This window comes from Eulemur rufifrons, chromosome 8, assembly GCF_041146395.1.
Source record: "Eulemur rufifrons isolate Redbay chromosome 8, OSU_ERuf_1, whole genome shotgun sequence".
NCBI classification, from domain to species: domain Eukaryota; kingdom Metazoa; phylum Chordata; class Mammalia; order Primates; family Lemuridae; genus Eulemur; species Eulemur rufifrons.
In genome coordinates this window covers 44896182-44914491 of record NC_090990.1, presented here as the reverse complement: position 1 = coordinate 44914491, position 18310 = coordinate 44896182, and the positions used below count along the sequence as shown (strand labels likewise).

General features: G+C 41.5%; 1 protein-coding gene and 1 non-coding gene across 2 annotated transcripts in view; one reads left to right on the top strand and one right to left on the bottom strand.

Annotated features, from left to right (window-relative positions):
* Nucleotides 1-18310, top strand: part of LOC138389560 (cytochrome P450 2J2-like) — a 35748-nt gene that overhangs the window by 13905 nt on the left and 3533 nt on the right. Inside the window, exons 5-8 of the mRNA XM_069478006.1 lie at nucleotides 4633-4809; nucleotides 6636-6777; nucleotides 9608-9795; nucleotides 12783-12921. Coding sequence (XP_069334107.1) covers nucleotides 4633-4809; nucleotides 6636-6777; nucleotides 9608-9795; nucleotides 12783-12921 — 646 coding nt within the window. The remainder of the gene's footprint in view (nucleotides 1-4632; nucleotides 4810-6635; nucleotides 6778-9607; nucleotides 9796-12782; nucleotides 12922-18310) is intronic.
* Nucleotides 10796-10902, bottom strand: LOC138391002 (U6 spliceosomal RNA). The gene has a single exon (XR_011234647.1). It is a non-coding gene; the product is annotated as a U6 spliceosomal RNA (small nuclear RNA).

Genomic DNA, 18310 nt, shown 5'->3' with positions numbered 1-18310 from the left:
CTGTCCCTGAAATTACCTCACTACCTTGATATATGTGTGTGTGTGTGTTCATATGTGTACACATGTGTGTATTTTTTTAATCTTGTTGTTGTCAAGGTTTGGCCTTGAATTACTGAGTCTTCCAAACCAAAATTTTAAAACATTTCCTCAGTTTTGAGAAAAGCACTTTATTTTGTTTTAAATTTCACATGTAATTACAAAAGTACAGTGAGTACAGTCATGAATCACTGTGTACCCATCAGTCAGCTTTGGCAATGATCAACACATGACTAACCTCAGTTTACCTGTATCCAGGCCCCCTTAACCCTGAATTTTTAGGAGCAAATTACAGACCTCAATGATTTGATCCATCCATGAATATTTCAGTGTATATGTCGGGTCTGGCCTCTTGGCAGACTGTTGTCTGGTTCTTTGGCTCTTTGCTTGACCAGTGTGATGGAGTGATTGGAGACAGGAAGAAATTCCACACAAACAGCTTTTATTCCAGAAAGGAAGAAGCTGCACAAACTCAAAATACGTTCCAGAGAGACTTACATTCAGTCTCCATGAGTGGAGAAAGTTGTTAAAGTCTCCCAGGTGATTTCCTTTTATTGGTCTGGTCCAGGGGAGGGCTTTCAGGAGGTGTGGGAAGGTACAAGATGAGTGATATATGTGATTGTGGAGTGTTCTGTGTTTTCCTGCAGTCCCTTCCCCTGATTAGTCTCCAGCTTCTCCACCCCTAGTAATCATCCTCCTGGCCTGTATCTGCCACCTGAAGATTTGGTCCCTGCAGTTCAACAGTATATTTATTAAAGGACCCTTTTAAACAAACATAATATATTATTGCACCTGAAAAATATGAACAATAATTATTTAATGCCTTCAAACACCTAGCCAGTGCTCAGATGTCCCTAGATATCTCATACATAGTTTTTTGGGGGGGTGGTTGTCTTTGAATCAGAATCCAAGTGAGGCCCATATAGCATGTTTTGTTACTGTGTCTCTTAATTCTCATTTAATCCATGGCTTCCTATCCATCCTCTTCCATGTCTTTACAATTTATTTATTGACAGAATTGAGTCATTTGGACTGTAAAGTATTCCACATTCTGGATTTTATTGCTTGCATTCCTTTGGTTTTTAATATGTTCTTCTAGTCAAGTGTTTTATATACATTATTAACTAAATCTAGAGGATTGATGTCCAAAAGATTTTATTTTTTGAAAAGGTTGCCTTTTAGGAGGTACTTAATGTCTGGTTGACCCATGTAAATGTTGATCAGTGGGTTATCAATCTAATCTATTAAATCATACCCCTTCTGCTTTGTACCTAATGGTTGGAAAAATTACTGATGATTATTGCCTACATGCATTATTTTTTTGCAGGATTTCAATTGGTGATATTGTAATTCTTTTTCTCCTTCTTTTTGATTGACTTGTGTTTACTGATTTTGTATTGATCAAATTGGTAAACTCAACACTATTATAATGAATCTTTGGATGACTTCATAGGCAACCATATCATATGCAAATAAACATAGCTTTGTTTCTGCTTTTGCAATTCTTATCCATTAATTAATCTTTCTTGCTTCATTGTGCTGGTTAGAGTATCCAGTGTGCTAAATTTCCTACTAAGATGGTGGATTTTTCTCATTGTTGTTATATTGCTGTCAATTTTTATTTTATATCCTTTATGCTATGTTGTTAGATACATACATGTTTAAATCATTATTTCTTCCTCGTAATTGAAACTTTTAAAATTATTTAGTAACGTTCTTTATATCTATTAATATTTTCTTCCCTGAAGACTATGTTGTCTGATATAAGCATAGATAATTGTTTTTCCTTTATTTAGTGTCTGGATACTGCTTTTCTATCCTACTTTCTACATTCCTATGCCCTTATATTTTAGATGCCTCCCTTTTAAACAGTGTAAAGATAGATGTAATGTTCATATCCAATCTGAGAATCTTTGTCTTTTTATTAGACCATTTAATTCCTTCTCTTTTAATCAAAATTATTACCAAATTAGAACTAATTTCTAATCATTTATGATTTCTACTTATCTATTCTTTTATCCCTTTTTGACTTACTATGATTGACTGTTCTTCTCATTTTACTTATGCCTATATTCATTTAGAAGATGACCAGGCTTGTTCTATTATTTTAATCTTTACCTTAAAATTTTAATATTCATAATTAAACCATCAGCATCAAAATTATTTTTATCCTGTGCCAGAATAATAAAAAAATTTTAGAGCACAACATCTGATCAGTGATGTAGACTACCAATATCATGTTTTTTACTTTGTTCTATTTTTAATTCAGAAGTATGCATGCTTATTCTGTTTGAGGCAGTGAATATTAGCTTATACTTACCCACATATTTACCAGTTTCTTTTTTCATCATACCATTTATTTTACAGACCCCTCTTGGTCAGTTAGTGGCAAATTTTCAATTTCATTTATTCAAAAATATCTTTAGGCCGGGCGCGGTGGCTCACGCCTGTAATCCTAACACTCTGGGAGGCCGAGGTGGGCGGATCGTTTGAGCTCAGGAGTTCGAGACCAGCCTGAGCAAGAGCGAGACCCCACCTCTACTAAAAATAGAAAGAAATTATATGGACAGCTAAAAATATATATAGAAAAAATTAGCCGGGCATGGTGGCGCATGCCTGTAGTCCCAGCTACTCGGGAGGCTGAGACAGGAGGATCGCTTGAGCTCAGGAGTTTGAGGTTGCTGTGAGCTAGGCTGACGCCACGGCACTCACTCTAGCCTGGGCAACAGAGTGAGACTCTGTCTCAAAAAAAAAAAAAAAAATATCTTTAGTTTGCTCCAATTAGAAATTTTTTGCCTTCACTTTTTTTTTCTCCTTGCATGTTGCCAATGTTATTCCACTATCCTCTCAGTTCCCACTGGTGCCATGGAAAGTCAGATAGAAGTGTAATTGTTTTTCCTTCAAAAATATTTTTCCCCTTTGTCTCTGGCTGCATTTAAGTTCTAACTCTCTTTACTGATTACTAGTTTCCCTATGGTGTATCTAGAAGTAGATTTATTTTTATTTATTCCTGACAAGCATCTTACCTGGGAGCTTTATGGACCCATCACTCCAAAACTGGTAAAGCAGCGAGCACGACTCCTGACATGTGAAAAGGGCGTGATGAATATGAGCTGTTATTACTGTCAAAGTTATTTTGAATTCCTTGTTTCCCTTACTAGTCATGGTAGTCTCGAGTTCTGCAATCCTATTTCCTTCCTTCCTTCCTATTAAGATAGAATCTAGGAGGTCGTGAGAGATTAGTGGGTGTCCAGCTGACTCCTGAGTCCATGTCTCAGGGAAGAGAACACAGGGCCAGCAGGGTAGGAAAAATAAGCCTTTCTTGGAGTCTCAGAACATTCCAGTCTCTTTAACAGACAACTACACATACTTTATCTCCATTAATTTTCCTAACAACTCTATAAATATGAAGTGAGGCAACACAGTGTGTGCAAGCTGGCATGGAGTGTGCAGGCACGTACAGAGAGTGGCCCACCAGCCGTGTGCTGAGTGCTCTGTGTATCTTATGTCATTCGGTCCCCAGAACCATGCTGGAGCCCCACTGCGAGCTAGTTAAACTAGGGATCAACAAAGTACAAAGTATATTATTATTATTTTTATTATTATTATTGTTACCAACTATTATAGCTAGAAAGCAGCAGAACTAATAGACACACCATGTATGTCTCATTTAAGTTTAGACATTTTTCCATTATGTGATGCTCTCTCTTTTCTACCAGACTTTAGAAAAGGTTTATTCAACAACCATTTTATTTCAGTTTAAAATATGAATTCATATGCACATGCAGATCACGTCATGGTGGGGGAGACAAGTGTACACACACACACACACACACACACGTATTAGTGATAATCGCCATGATGGAAAGCAGAACAGGACAAGGGAATAGACGGAGGATGACAAAGGACCTGCCATTTACAGGATCATCAATTAGACAGCTCTGAGGAGGTGACATAGAGCAGAGCCCTAATGAAGTGAGGGGCTGGAGATATGTGGACTTCAGAGAAAGAGCTTTCCAGGCACAAGGAGCAGCAACTGCAAAGGCATCACACAGGAGCATCCTTGCTGTGATCCCAGAGGTCACTGCTGGACAGTAGAGAACAAGGTTAGGAAGGAGGCAGTGAGTCTGGAGGGCCCACCTCAGCGGGGTGTACAGGCCAGAGGAGTGACATCGGACTTGGTCCCTTTGTGGTGGAAAGCCCCAAACACTGAGAGCCAAGGAGGGAAATGACATGGTTAAACTGCTAAAGGATCCCTCTGGCAGCTTTGGGGAAGACAGGCTGGGAATGGGGTTGGCAATGGAATCACAAAACTGTGGAAAGCTCTTCTTACAGCATCCAGGGAAGAAGTGGTGGTGCTTTGCACCCCATGGCAAGCCATTGGGGAGGCCAGCAGTGCACTCAGGCTGGATACATTTTGGACAGAGAACTGAAGTGCTTTGCTAGAGGGGTGACAGATTAAAAAGGAGTCGCAGCTCACAAAGGTTTCAGTGTGAGCCAATGAATGATATGGAAAGGAAGTTGGCTTCTGTTGTGTTACAAGGAGGAAACCTGGCACCGTGATGTCTCCAGGATTGTTCTGTTCTTCTCAATTAGCTCTACAATATCTTTCCATGGATAATGGAATTCCTTCCCGGATCCCACCATACAGTCTTCAGAAAATGGAAAAAACTGAAATTATTTGTTTCTGAAATGATTGAAAATCACAAGAGAGATTGGAATCCTGATGAAACAAGAGACTTTATCGATGCTTACCTCAAGGAAATGGCCAAGGTGAGGGAACCAAAGTTGTTTTCTGTGTTTTGTCTTTAAAGGGCAAATAGGGCTATGCTAGTTTCCTATTGCTGCTGTACTAAATTTCCACAAACTTAGTGGGTTGAAATAGCACAGATTTATTCTCTTAGAGTTCTGGATGTCACAAGTCTGAGATCAGTTTCACGGGGCTAAAGTCAAGGTGTTGGCTGGGCTAGCTCCTTTTGAAGGCTCCAGAGAAAAATCTATTTTTGTGACTTTCCCAGCTTCTAGAGGATGTATATATACTTTTGCTTGTGGCCCTATCCTCCATCTTCAAAGCCAGCAGCATAGCCTCCTCTCTGCCTCTGATCTCTGTTTCCATCCTTACGTCTTCTCTCTCTCCTTTGACCCTCTTGCCTCACTCTTATAAAGACTCTTCTGATTACATTGGGCCCACTGGGATAACAGGGGATAATTTTACCATCTGAGAATTTTTATCATAATCCCATCTGCAAAGTCCCGTTTTGCCATAAAAAGTAACATCAAGGTGCCAGAGCTTAGAATGTGGGTGGAGGTGTTTGTGGGCCATATCTCTGCCTATCACAGGGGAGTCAAAGGCAGGGAAGTATTTCAGAAAGTGTAGGGTAGCATTAACTCAGGACTGATGAGGCAATTAGAAATAAAGATAGGGGTTCAATGTGGATGCCCAATACTGCCTTTCATCCCCATCGTCTCCCTCTACCTATATCTGGGGGGCTATACGTAACAGGGAAAATAGGAGTTGAGCCTCAAAGCTTTCTTTTATCATTGCATGGTTCTGGACCCAGTGACCTACCCCTTCTCTCCTCCCCTACTGCAGAACACAAGGAAAGCTGCGCTGGATGCCACAGTTTAACCTCGGGGCCTGAGTGGGGCTTTGCCTTCCCCCTTGTCCTGATAGCATGCACTCTCCAACATTATAGGCCAGTGCCACAGTGGGTGGCCAAACTGGACACATGCCCTTTTCCTCAGTGGCCTTTCTGACTGATATACATCACTGAGTCAGTGCCATAATCTTTATACATCTATTATTGGGTTCTCTTCATGGAGTGGGCAGAATGGTGCATTTCTTTATTTCACCTTATTGCCATAACATTAATAGAGCATTGTCCTCTCCCCAGAGGAAGAGACTTTACTGGCTTAATGATGTGCACCTATGAGACCATGAATATTAAAAGCGATGTTGGACAAATGGAAGATTCCATGGTAGTGTGGTAAAGAAGACTGGGTCTCATGACAAATGGTTCTGGCATCAGAGTGTTTCTCATTGGAAAAAAAAAGAGTAATGAGGAGTCAGGAGAATTGTTCATAAGAGGAATTCCATACATTATTTCTGTTTCCAGTACAAACATTTGTTGGGTATTTTCTATGTGCCCTGACATCTCACATAATTCATAATGTCATCTTTAGAGGTGTGTGTGGTCATTTCCATTTTATAAATAGAAAACCAAAGCACAGAGAGGTTAAGTAACTTGCCTTGGGTCCTACAGCTGCTAAGTGAAGTGGCTGATATTGGAAGACAAATCTGTCTTGTTCACATCCCATACTCCTTCCACGGGACTAATAGCTTCTTTTAAATGACAGGCATAATATAATAGTTGTCTTTCATTTTCATCCACCCAAAAAGCTTCTAGCATTTGCTGCAGGACAGTGCTAAGAACATTGCTGTAATAAGCCCCTGCCTCCTCCGGATGCCAAAGGGAAAGTTGTTTCTTCTCGGGACCGTTCCTTCCAATCTCCCTCGATGGATGAAGTCCCTGCATGTTATGGTAATGAGGAATCCTCTGAATAAACCAATCTATAACATTAAATATTGCTCTTCCTAGAATGCAGGCAATGCTACTTCAAGTTTCCATGAAGAGAACCTCATTTGGAGCACTGTGGACCTCTTCTTTGCCGGAACTGAGACAACTTCTACAACCCTGCGCTGGGGTCTGCTTTACCTGGCCCTCTACCCAGAAATCCAAGGTGGGTGTTTCAGTGTGCATGCCCCGCCCAGGACACAGTAATGCCTCCTGGGACGTACTGCCCAATGGGGTCAGAAGAGAACATGGTGGAATGGAAGAAAAGGTGGAAGAGTCAGGAGGTAATAGGGCCTTGGGAATGGGCACATTCTTCAAATTGTCACCGCTATGATGCATCCAGGTAATACAAATATAAGAAAGAATCCCTCAAGAAGCTTGGAGTCAAGAGGGAAAACAGTGAATTGAGTCAAGATCCTGGAAAGTTCTATGTAAGAGTTCCATTCCCATGTGAATATCTAGTGCTGCCCTTCCCATCTTTTAAGTAACGCTTTCCCATTTCTTCTTGACAATGTCCAAAGTCCTGAACCCAGTATATGACCCCTCTGATGTTCCCCTTTCTGCCTGACCAGTCTCCGCCCCACCCATCCCTCATGGGAGCCTCACTGCATTACATGTCATTGTCCTTCTTTATGCCTCTGTGTGCAGACACCTGCTCTTCCCTCTACCAAGAACGTGCTTCCCAATTTCTCTACATAGTAAACTTGTATCTCTTCTGGAGGAATCTGCTCAAATACTCCTGCCTAAAATGTTTCTCCATTGCCCTGGGGAATTATGAGCAGTTTCTTCCTCCAGAGATGACTCAGTTTACCTCCATTATTGGACTTGTCCCTCATTATTTCTATAGCTTCCCCGCAGTCTGTGTCCACTCAAGAGCAGTGACTATTCCCATCATTTCTCTTCCTCCAGGTTCCAGAGCAGTTTGAGCACATGGGGGATGGGAACTGTTATGATACAGTTTTTCACATTGTGGGTAACATTTATTAATGAGGTATAAAATCAATTTAATTGATCAAGGCCAACTTTTTTCCCTAAGATAAATATAGAAAATAAAAGATCAGAGTGTTTCCCATGTACTAAGGGTAAGTCTGTTGATGGGATTTTATATCTTTCATATATAGATGCATAAATGTGTGCTTTGTATGTGTGTATATTTATGTATCTGCATCCTGAGTCATGATGTAAAATGCATTTCTTACTGTGGATTACATTTTTAAAAACGTTTAAAAGCTACTTTTATAGGGCATAGATTTGGTTTGGGAATAGAGTTTCCAAAATAACAATGAATTAAAATGATAGAAGTTTACACCCATGTTCATAGCAACAATGTGCACAACAGCCAAGAGGATGAAGCAACCCAGTGTTCACTGATGAGGAATACATAAGCAAAGTGTGGAATACACATTCAATGGAATATTATTCAGCCTTAAAAAAGAAGAAAATTCTGACACTGAATTTCCACACGCTGCAACATGGATAAACCTTCAGGACATCATGCTAAGTTAGGCTGATTACAAAACACAAATACTGTATGATTCCACTTACATGAGTTGTCTAGAGTATGAAATTCTAGAAACAGAAAGTAGAATGGTGTGGCTAGAGGGTGGGGGGTAATGGGGAGTTGTTTACTGGATATAGAGGTTCAGTTTTACCAGATAAAAAAGGTTTGCAGAATGTTTGTATAACAATGTGAATATACTTAATATTTCTGAACTGTACACTTAAAATGGTGAAAATGGTAAATTTTATGTTATGTATATTTTACCCCACTGTAAAAAGTTTTTTAAATAATCAACAGAAAAAAATGATAGAAGTTTATTTCTCTCTCAGGTAAAAAAATCTAATCTGGACTTTGCAAAGCACTTAGGGTTTCAACTCCTTCCCACTTGTTGCTGTTGTGTCTAGAATGATGCCCTTATTGGCTGTCTCTAGGATGGCTCCCAGTAGGGCTGCCTTTCCAACAGTAGGAAGGAAAAAGGGGAAACACATACCCTTCTTTTACGGGCTTGTTACAAGGTTTGATCATCACTTTTGCTTACATTCTTTTGGCCAGAACTGAGTCCCATGGTCACACTTAGTCACAAGGGAATCTGGGAAATGTACACTTTAGCTGCACAACCCGGTATCCAGCTAAAATCTTTAGAAAAAGACAAAAACACGTAATGGAGAATGGCCACCGCTTTCTGTCATTTGTTGGGCACTCATCTAAATCAGTTCTGAATCCCAAACCATCCTTAAGATGAAGGTAGATTGAGCCTCACTAATCAGATGGGGAAAGTAAGGTTCAAAGTGTTTATGTAACTTGTGGCAGTAAAGTTGTAGAGCAAGAGGTTGCAACCCCATTGTTCATACACCAGGGCCCACTTTCCACTCTTGTATACCTCCTTGAAAAATTACAGTCTATATTTCTGCTATGCTCTCAGTATTACTCCCCTTCCACTAAATTCATATATTTTAGACTAACCACCTGTGTGATGGTATTAGAAGGTGGGAACCTTTGGCAGGTGATTAGCTCATCTATGCATTCATGTCCTTATAAAATATATCTCAGAGCTGCCTTCCCTTTCCACCATGTGAGAAAGCAGTGAAAAGTTGCCATTTATATGACAGAAAGTGGGGCTTCACCGGACACTGAATCTGCTAGTGCCTTGATCTTGTACATTCCAGGTTCCATAACTGTGAGAAATAAATTCCAGTCGTTTATAAGCCACCCAGGTAATGGTATTTTATTCCAGTAGCCTGAATAGACAAAGACAAGATCCTTCTATGAACATGTTGATCCTGGACATTGCATTCCTTAGCTGAGCCAGGCTCAAAAGAATTATGGAATAGAGAGTTTTCTAAAAAAGCCCTTAGAAGGAAGGAGAACCATTTTATTTCATTGCAGTCTGGTCACTAATTGAAATACAGTAGTTGAGATATTGGAGAGCAAGCCTACATCTTTAGAAGAAAGCATAAAAGTTTAAAAAATAATGGAATTTCTTCTTCTTTTCCAGAAAAGGTACACGCTGAGATTGACAGAGTGCTTGGCCAGGGGCAGCAGCCCAGCCTGGCCGCCCGGGAGTCCATGCCCTACACCAATGCCGTCATCCATGAGGTGCAGAGGATGGGCAACATCATCCCCCTGAACGTGCCCCGGGAAGTGACAGTCGATACCACCTTGGCTGGGTACCACCTGCCCAAGGTAAGTAGGCACTTCTTGGTCTTAGATCTTCAAGCCCCTCTTTGAGAAGGTGGAAATATGATCTTGGGAAGTGAATTGTGTTCTTGTCCTGAGGAGTCATGCAAATGGGGAGAAAGCTGTACTACAGCTAACATAATGCGAGTTTTTCCTCCATGTGTGGCCTTTAGAATGTTGGTTTAACTAGATATTAAGAGGTATGTGGGGAGTGGAGAAGGGAGGATTTCAGGCCAACTGTGCTTAGGGCAAAGACTAGCTTTCCTTTGCTGTGGGGCTTTCAGCATTTTCACGATGCTAATGTGTGTTGTGAGTCTCTGTGGGCTCATCAGGCAGCAGTTGTAGGTCAGACTTTGCCACAGATGCCTTTCCTTTGCCTTGGTAGAACATCTCACAGGACTAGGGTCCTGGCCAGACTTGGGAAAAATTCTGCTTCCCAGTCCTGGGGTTACAGAATGTGAGAATGTGAAAGGACATTTGACACCACCTGGGCCAATATCGCATTCATGCTGGTGTTTCTAATATAATATCCCCACAGTAATTGTTCTAGCTTTTATTTACAGGCTCATGATGGAGAACTTCCTATCTCACAAGGAAGCCAATCCAAGTGTGTGCAGAATTAAGTATTAGAAAGGAGACAAAGGAGTGAACGCTTGATTCTGTGTCATGGATCTAGCCTCTTTCAAAATGTCTTACTCAGTTCTCAGTACAAATCTGTTATTCCCATTTTATGGATTGGAGGTCAAGGCTCAGATAAATCAAGTTAGCTTCAGATCGCTCAACTAGGAAGTGGCAAGATTTGGATATCCAGAAACAGATCTATCTATTCTGATTTTTTTGTGCTACACCCTGTTCCCTCCCCACGAGTTGCTATACTTTGACTTTAGAAGTGTCTCCCTTCAGTGTTCTCAACTGGTTGCTGTTAATATCCTGCCCTCACAAAGGGACTATGATCTCACTCCTCCTGCGATTCTTTTTTTTTTTTTTTTTTAAAAACAATAGTTTCAAAAATATGGAACGCTTCACGAATTTGCGTGTCATCCTTGTGCAGGGGCCATGCTTATCTTCTCTGTATCGTTCCAATTTTAGTATATGTGCTGCCGAAGCGAGCACCTGCGATTCTTATAATCTGTGCAGACAGCTCTCCTGCGCCCCCTGGCATCTTCTATCCACACTGTACCTTTACAGTTCCTACTCTTGCTTCCTCACCACTTTGGCCAGCCTCTGTGGCTCTGCTCCAGTCTAAGTCCCTCCAAGTATGTCATACTGGGGGAGGATGTCAATATGTTGAAACAGAAGAGCTTGCCCATTGGATGCTGCTAGGTAACTTTCCCTTTACTATGACCTTACTGATTGACAATCTTGTGGATAAAGGCTGAGGTCTCAATTCCGCAAGTGCTGTTTCCATTTTTCTGGCAATTCATTTAATTCCAAGGAACCAGCCCAGCTCAACAGACTTCTTCTACCACTGCTTTTTAAAGTCAGCTGTAGCAACCATCCTGGGAATTGAGAAATCCAGTTAACTATATGTTACAGAGGCTAGAGCCATGCCTTTGACATCAAATTGACCTAGTTCAAGTGATAGTGCCACCCCCTCCACTGTGGACTCTGGGCATGACATTGAACCTCTCAGAGCTTCAATTTCTTCATCTATAAAATGTGTTTAAACCTACCTCATAGGATCCACAAGGTAAAATGAGATCATGCATGTAGAGCCTTTAACCCAGTGCTTAGTATGGAAAGTACTCAAAATGGTGGTTATTATTCTTTATTAATTCAACAAATATTCATTAGGCACATGAAATGCTCAGGTCTGGAACAACTGTGAGGAAAATAGTCATGCAAGTGCATCCTTACAACCATGGTAACTGCCCTCAGGAAAGAACTCATGGGTTCTATACAGGTGCAGACTGGCAGGAGTGCTCAGGGAAGGCTTCCAGAAGGAAGTGAGGTTTGAGCTGAGGATTAAAGGATGATTAAGAGTTAGTTAGGTCATTGACCAAGTGGGGAGGAAGAACCTTTCTGGCGAGGCAAACAGCATTTAAAAGGATGTTGAAATGATAGGGCACGTGATGTGTTTGAGAAGCTGAAAGTAGACCACCATAGAGGGAGCACAGGCAGGGGCTGAGAGGTGCCCAGACAGGGGCAGGCGAAGGGGCTTCACCCTGAGAGTGACGAGAAGGTGCTAAAGGGTCTCCAGTGTGAGGGCTGAGCCTGTGGGGTGAATTCACTAGATCATGCTCCAGGTTCACTCTGCTTTCAAGGCGTTGAACAGATTGAAATGGGCAAGAGGATGTGGGCACAGCTGGGAGGCTGTTATAGGAAAGTGGCAGCCTAGACTAAGGCAGTGGTGGTGGGCATGGAACTCAGGTGACAGAATCAAGAGAAATTCAAAGTAAAATGCACCAGTTTCACCGATGGGGTAGATGAAGGCAGAGTGAGGGAAAGGCTCACTCTGGGGTTTCCTGGGTTTGCTAGTATGCACCTGGCTGGAGAGGGGTCCTCTCACTGGGCTACCTGATGCTGTTAGTGAACCTATGGGGAGTGGGGGCAGCGTACAGATGTTGGAGGGAAGAGAATAGGAGAAACACAGGTGAATGACACGTCGTTTCCCTGTGTGGAGCTGCCACAGTTAGCACTTCCTGACCACTTCGTGGTAGAATGTGGACTGAGCAGCCTTTGCCTTATTCTCCCATCCATGCATACACGTCCCCTCCCAAGACCTACACTGACCTGTCTCTGTAGGGAAGGTCTATTCTAAACTCAAATGCAGCCAGACTTTTGTGGTAAAATTCCCAGAAAGCAAATCTAGTCCCACTGGTAAGCTGTCCCATGCAAAGTTGTGGTATTGGGTAGGGGGAGGGGCTGCTGAGATGTGGGTAGGTTGGGGAGGGAGGGTCAGGCCCTGGCATGGAAGCCCGAGGACCCCTGGCCCTCTGTGTGGGTGTGTTGGATGGGTCATGCCCTGTCTGAGTCTTTGCTGCCTTTTTTAGGGGACTATGATCGTGACCAACTTGACTGCGCTGCACAGGGACCCCACAGAATGGGCCACTCCAGACACGTTCAATCCTGAGCATTTTCTGGAAAATGGACAGTTTAAGAAAAGGGAAGCGTTTCTGCCTTTCTCAATAGGTGAGTTGTAATAGACAGCCCTGTGGGAGTCCCGAATCCCTCTCCCAGCCTCCCCTGCTCTTCTCCCTGCAGTCCCTGGCTTTTGCTGGAATGTCTTCAGATGGCCCCGCCCAGGGCCACTCCATCTCCCTAAGGTGGCTGCACCAGGACCCCCGGGCTGGGCAGTCCTCAGCCTGCCCTTCCTTCCCACGTCCTCCCTGCCTTTGCTGAAGCTGTCGGCTTCCCTTGTGCTGTCCTCCAGCACAGTGGGGACAGAGACCCTGACCCCACCTGTCACTCACAAAGAGGGGGACTTCTGCCATCTTTACTGAGTTTTTAAATCTCCTATGTTCTATAGAAACAGAGCTGCCATTCACATAGAAACAGAGCTGATCTATATTAAGGATAGAGGAAGGGGCAAGGGAAAAGGATTATTTATCCACCCTGAATGTCACTGGCTTAACTAGATTGGATTCTACTCTATAAGCACTTCTTGAAGAAGTCCTTTTGCTTTTTTTTAAATATTAAATGTCTTTAATACTTTTTTGTGGTAAACAACTTGAAAAGTAGGAAAAAGGATGCAGGGAAAACTCTCTCCCTCCTGTTTGTAAGCTAACAATTTCAAAAGTGTAGTTTTAACACATAACATTGTAAAATCAATAACAAAAATTTTTAATATATTCCAGGTGTTGAGTTACTATGTTGCACAAATTTTTTCAAATAATTTCCCATTTCCTTATTTCAGAAATATTTCCTGACCATGTATTATGTGTCAAGCATTCAGCCCTAAGGATGTGACAATGAATGTATGAAACAGAAAACAAAACAAAACAAAAACTGCCTTTGTGGTGCATTTGTTCTAGTATAGTCTACAAGGTTCGAATTGCTATCATCACTTACAGATAAGGAAACTGAGGCTTAGCGAAGTATGGAAATTAAGTCATAAATTTCATGTGGCAGAGTTAGTTCTCAGTCAGAACCAGATTTATCATAAAATAAAGCTTCTATTCTTTCTAACAGTATCTACTGGTAGTAACTCAATGCTACACAGAACCCACACTGTGGAGTGCATTATAGTTTTGCTTATCCTTCACTTAAAATACGTATTGATTTTCTGAAAGAGTATCATTTTGCTTCTGATGACACTATGGCCCAGAAAGGGAGCAAATGCAGTTTGAACTTCTATCCTTATGACTACGAAGCCCCTCTTTTCCCACTGTGCTGTGCTGCCCTAATTGTGTGGGCTGATTCTGATTATAACCTCTTGTCCTTCTTCCTCTGGTTGTATGTCACCTTTGTTCACATTGAACAAGTCACTGCTAGTACAAAAGGAGATATAAGATGTCGGAATTCCTTCCAGGCTTCCTGTCTATTAATGTAATAGTTTCAAATTAAAAAGCAAAATGTTTCAGCTGTATATTTTAATTATTATATTTTTTTCTTGTCCCTCTCCTGTATCACATCCATGAAATGCTGAAATGCTAGAAATGTGACCCTCTGTGCATTCCACAAAAATGCTTTGCCTAATGCTCGCTGCACCTGTGATGAGAGGAATCTCATAACATGTCCATGGCTTTAAAAGGAAGAAGGATCCTGTAGGCTAAGTGATGACTGGATGCCTCTCCTTCCTATTATGGAAGCCTCTTCCTCATAATGGCTTCCTCCCGCCCCTTGTTGAAAAAAGAAATGTCTCCTCTGTATTAACTATAGTAGTGAAAAAGAGAACCTGACACACAGTGACTCACTGGTACTTTCCTACTGAGAACTGTGTTACACCCTGTTAATTAGAGACTTGATTTGAAAGCAAATTATCTCATATAATCTTTACAACAACCCATTGTAAATAATTAGGCAGGAGATGGAGTGGTGTATCCTTTTTTAATACAAGGAAACTGAAAATAAAACAGAGTTACTTTTTATCCAATATCATATGGCCAAACAATTGGTAGAACAGCACCTAAGAGTCCAGTTTTTGTACTTCTAGTCTAGTGCTCCCTCCAGTACACCTAGAATGTAACTTACTTTTCCATTAAAAGGCATGTCAACTTTAAGACTCACTGATTTCATTCCATACGTATCAATTAACACATTGGCATCAGGGCATTTGGATCCCAGCTTGACCTGCATATGGGGGAATGATTCCCAAACTCTGATTAACAACTAACTCGCACCAACCACACCTCTCCTTTGTTTAAAAGCAATGCCTTTTGGTCTGTGCCCTTGCATAGACACAAGCACACTTTCACTCAGGTCATCACATGCACGCTGACCCTTCATTTGGGTCCTCACACATATACTTCGCCCTTCAAATGCTCCAGCAAACATACACAATGCAGGCACTCTTGCATTCAAACAGAAAAACGGGAAAAAGCACTACTTAGCAATAAACATGTGCAACTGTTGCAGAGGCCCCAAAAACTCTGAAAGATCTTACTCTTGCCCTGTGGATGTACAGTCATTTCATCAAGTGTAACAGGATACCCCATTTTATTATAAACAGATTTTTCTGCTGTCTTTGATTGCAAAAAAACCCCCAAGCATCAAACTCCTATCTTATTGCCCTAATGTATGCACGGTTTTGGCGACAATAATCACAAAATACAACAAAATTTGCACACATATCTAACTGTTGTAATCTGTGAAACATCTGTTCTGATGTTTCTTAGGAGAAATTGAACACTTTATAGCCTTTTATACATTTATTTTAAGACAGATGTGTGAAAATCTCAATGGCACCCATATGCGTCATCCGGACTCACTTGAGTGAGTCAAAAACATGAATGATGCATATGTGCACCATCTGATGCCAATGTGTTAATGTATTGCTATATAAACGACAGTCGAAAACTCTGTGGCTTGAAACAAAAATCATGTTATTATTCACATGTCTACTAGTGAGATATGTGGCTCTGCTGATCTTGGCTGGGCTCTCTTGCTCTCTCTGACCAAGGCTGGGAGGTCAGCTAGCTGTAGGCTGCTCTAGGATGTCCTCAGCTGGAACAACATGCACATTTCATGATATCTCTCATGCTCCAGCAAAACAGCCTGGCTTGTTCACATGGTGGCGGATAAGGACCCAGGAGGCAGGATGGAAGCACACAGGCCTCTGAAGGTCCAGACGGGGAATGGGCACAGCATCATGTCCACTGCATTCTGTTGGCCAGTGCAAGTCATGAGGCCGTTTCCAATGCAAGGGGGAATGGCTGTCACTTTTTATGGGAAGAACTATGATGTCACATTGCAAACAATGTGGATCCAAAAAGAGTGGGAAATTGGAGCTGTTGTGTTCTCACCATCTCTCTTTCTGACTGAGAATGAAATTCAGCAGTTAGCCTGGGGAGTGCTGCAGAAGGTGTGGTGGAATGAGGACCAGTTAAATGGAACAGGGATAAGAACCTGAAGAATCCCAGGGTTTAACAAAATGTCCTCAGGACTGCATGGTTTCTCCACCATAGCCCCATCTCTGGAACACAGTGGCTTTTCCTCACTCTTGGTGTAGCACTTTCTAAAGACAGCCTCCCTGGAAGAATGAGGTGTGGGCAGCAGTCTCCCTTCTCCTGGGAAAGATGACCAGGTGCAGAATTACTACATGTGCATTATCTGCATCTTTCTATTTACTTTTCCTCATTTAAATTCTTCCCTGTTTGATCCATGAAAGCAACAGGCAGTTTCATGAAAGGGAGGAGCCTAGTTCCTCATTTTCCAAATAACATCATTAGATCATAGGAGATAGGGTTGCAAAGAACTTTGCCAAAAACCCAGCTCTGTTCTCTCATTTTACTGCTGAGGCAATTGACCAGGTGTGTTAGTGATGGCTGGTTAGTGGTAGTACCATAGACAGGGTCCAAGTATCCTTTCATCCAGGCCAAAGGTTTGAAATCTAATAGTCCTAATTTTCATGCTTTCAAAAGCAAATTCATACCTGCTATCCTACTGGGATCCTTGCCCAGCCATGTAACACAGAAGAGAGATTATTTCATGTATTTGACAAGTGAGAGAAGTTTAGCTCTGTGAGAATGAATGGTTCCCTCACAGTCACACGTAGGCATTGGTGGAGCTAGTTCTTTAACCCTCGTTCCTGACTTCCTGGGTCCAGTTTCATCATAATATATGGACTCTTCTAGGAGAATCTTGGGCATTTACAATATGCTGATATGATATCATTTTAAACAAGTTGCTAATTGTGCTATCTGTGATTGGTAAAAAGATAAAGATGAGGGCAACAGAAATGAATTCGACACATGCTGGTGGGAAACACAGGCACACAATAATAAAATGACATAATCATGAAGGACATTTACATTTATTAGGCACCATTGCATGCATGATTTAATTTTATTTCCTCAACAAGTTGTTACTGGAAAAGAACAAAATTTAGGCAGGCATACATTAGTAAATTTGCAAGAACATTTAATTACATGACAAAAATACAAAGTAGCAAAAGCAGCATACAGAATTAACTATAGGGAATATGCCTGTTATGGAGTCCAGGGAAGTCCTTACTAGGACAATGAGGAATTATGGCAAAATATTCAAAACGGTTGTGTCTGGATTCTGGGATTACACATATTTTTTACTTTCTTCTTTATACTATTTTTCCTGCTCATTTTCTCTTTTTGCAGTGGAAATTCATTATTTAGGGAGGAAGTAAGCTAATACAATGCACACGGGAGAGATGGTGGTGGACACAGGTGTCAGGTATGTCAGCCAGGTGCGGGGAGGAGGACATGCACTCGAGGAAGGGACAGCAGTAGCCTAGAGCAGGTCTCAGAGCACAATCAAGATGAGGAGGGGTCTGTACAGGGTGGCCTTAGCAGTGATCGAAATGAGTTACATGGAAGGGATACTGACCCAATGAGAAAATATATTGAGGATAATGGGAGTTATGGGAGAAAGTTAGAAATGGGGAAAGGGAGAAAGTAGAATGAACTCTGTGGTGTTGGATTGCTCTTGGGGGTAATTGATATGAACTGAGATTTTCAATAGATATTGAAATCTAGATGTAAATATGGGTATATACACACATTTGAATATATACTCATATACATACATATATTCTCCAGCTCTGTCCACTGAGATGACCTAAGAGCAGTAACATCTGGAGTGAACTGAGCATGCCTAATGCCCAGATGTTGATTTCTACATATCTATATGCACTAAATGCAACCAGAACTTTTTGGAAGATGGCTCATTTCAGAACTGTAGAAGAAAAAGTATAAGATAAACCTGATATATATTGTTGTGCCAAAAAGGCAGGAAATGCCAGCTTGAATGGGCATATAATGGCCAAATCTGGAATATTTTGAGCATCAAAACAAGTAATGATAGTAACAGATTATCACCCTTTGTATAAAAATAGGAACCCCATGAATCCATACTTATATAAATCAATGACTGAGTGAATAAATGG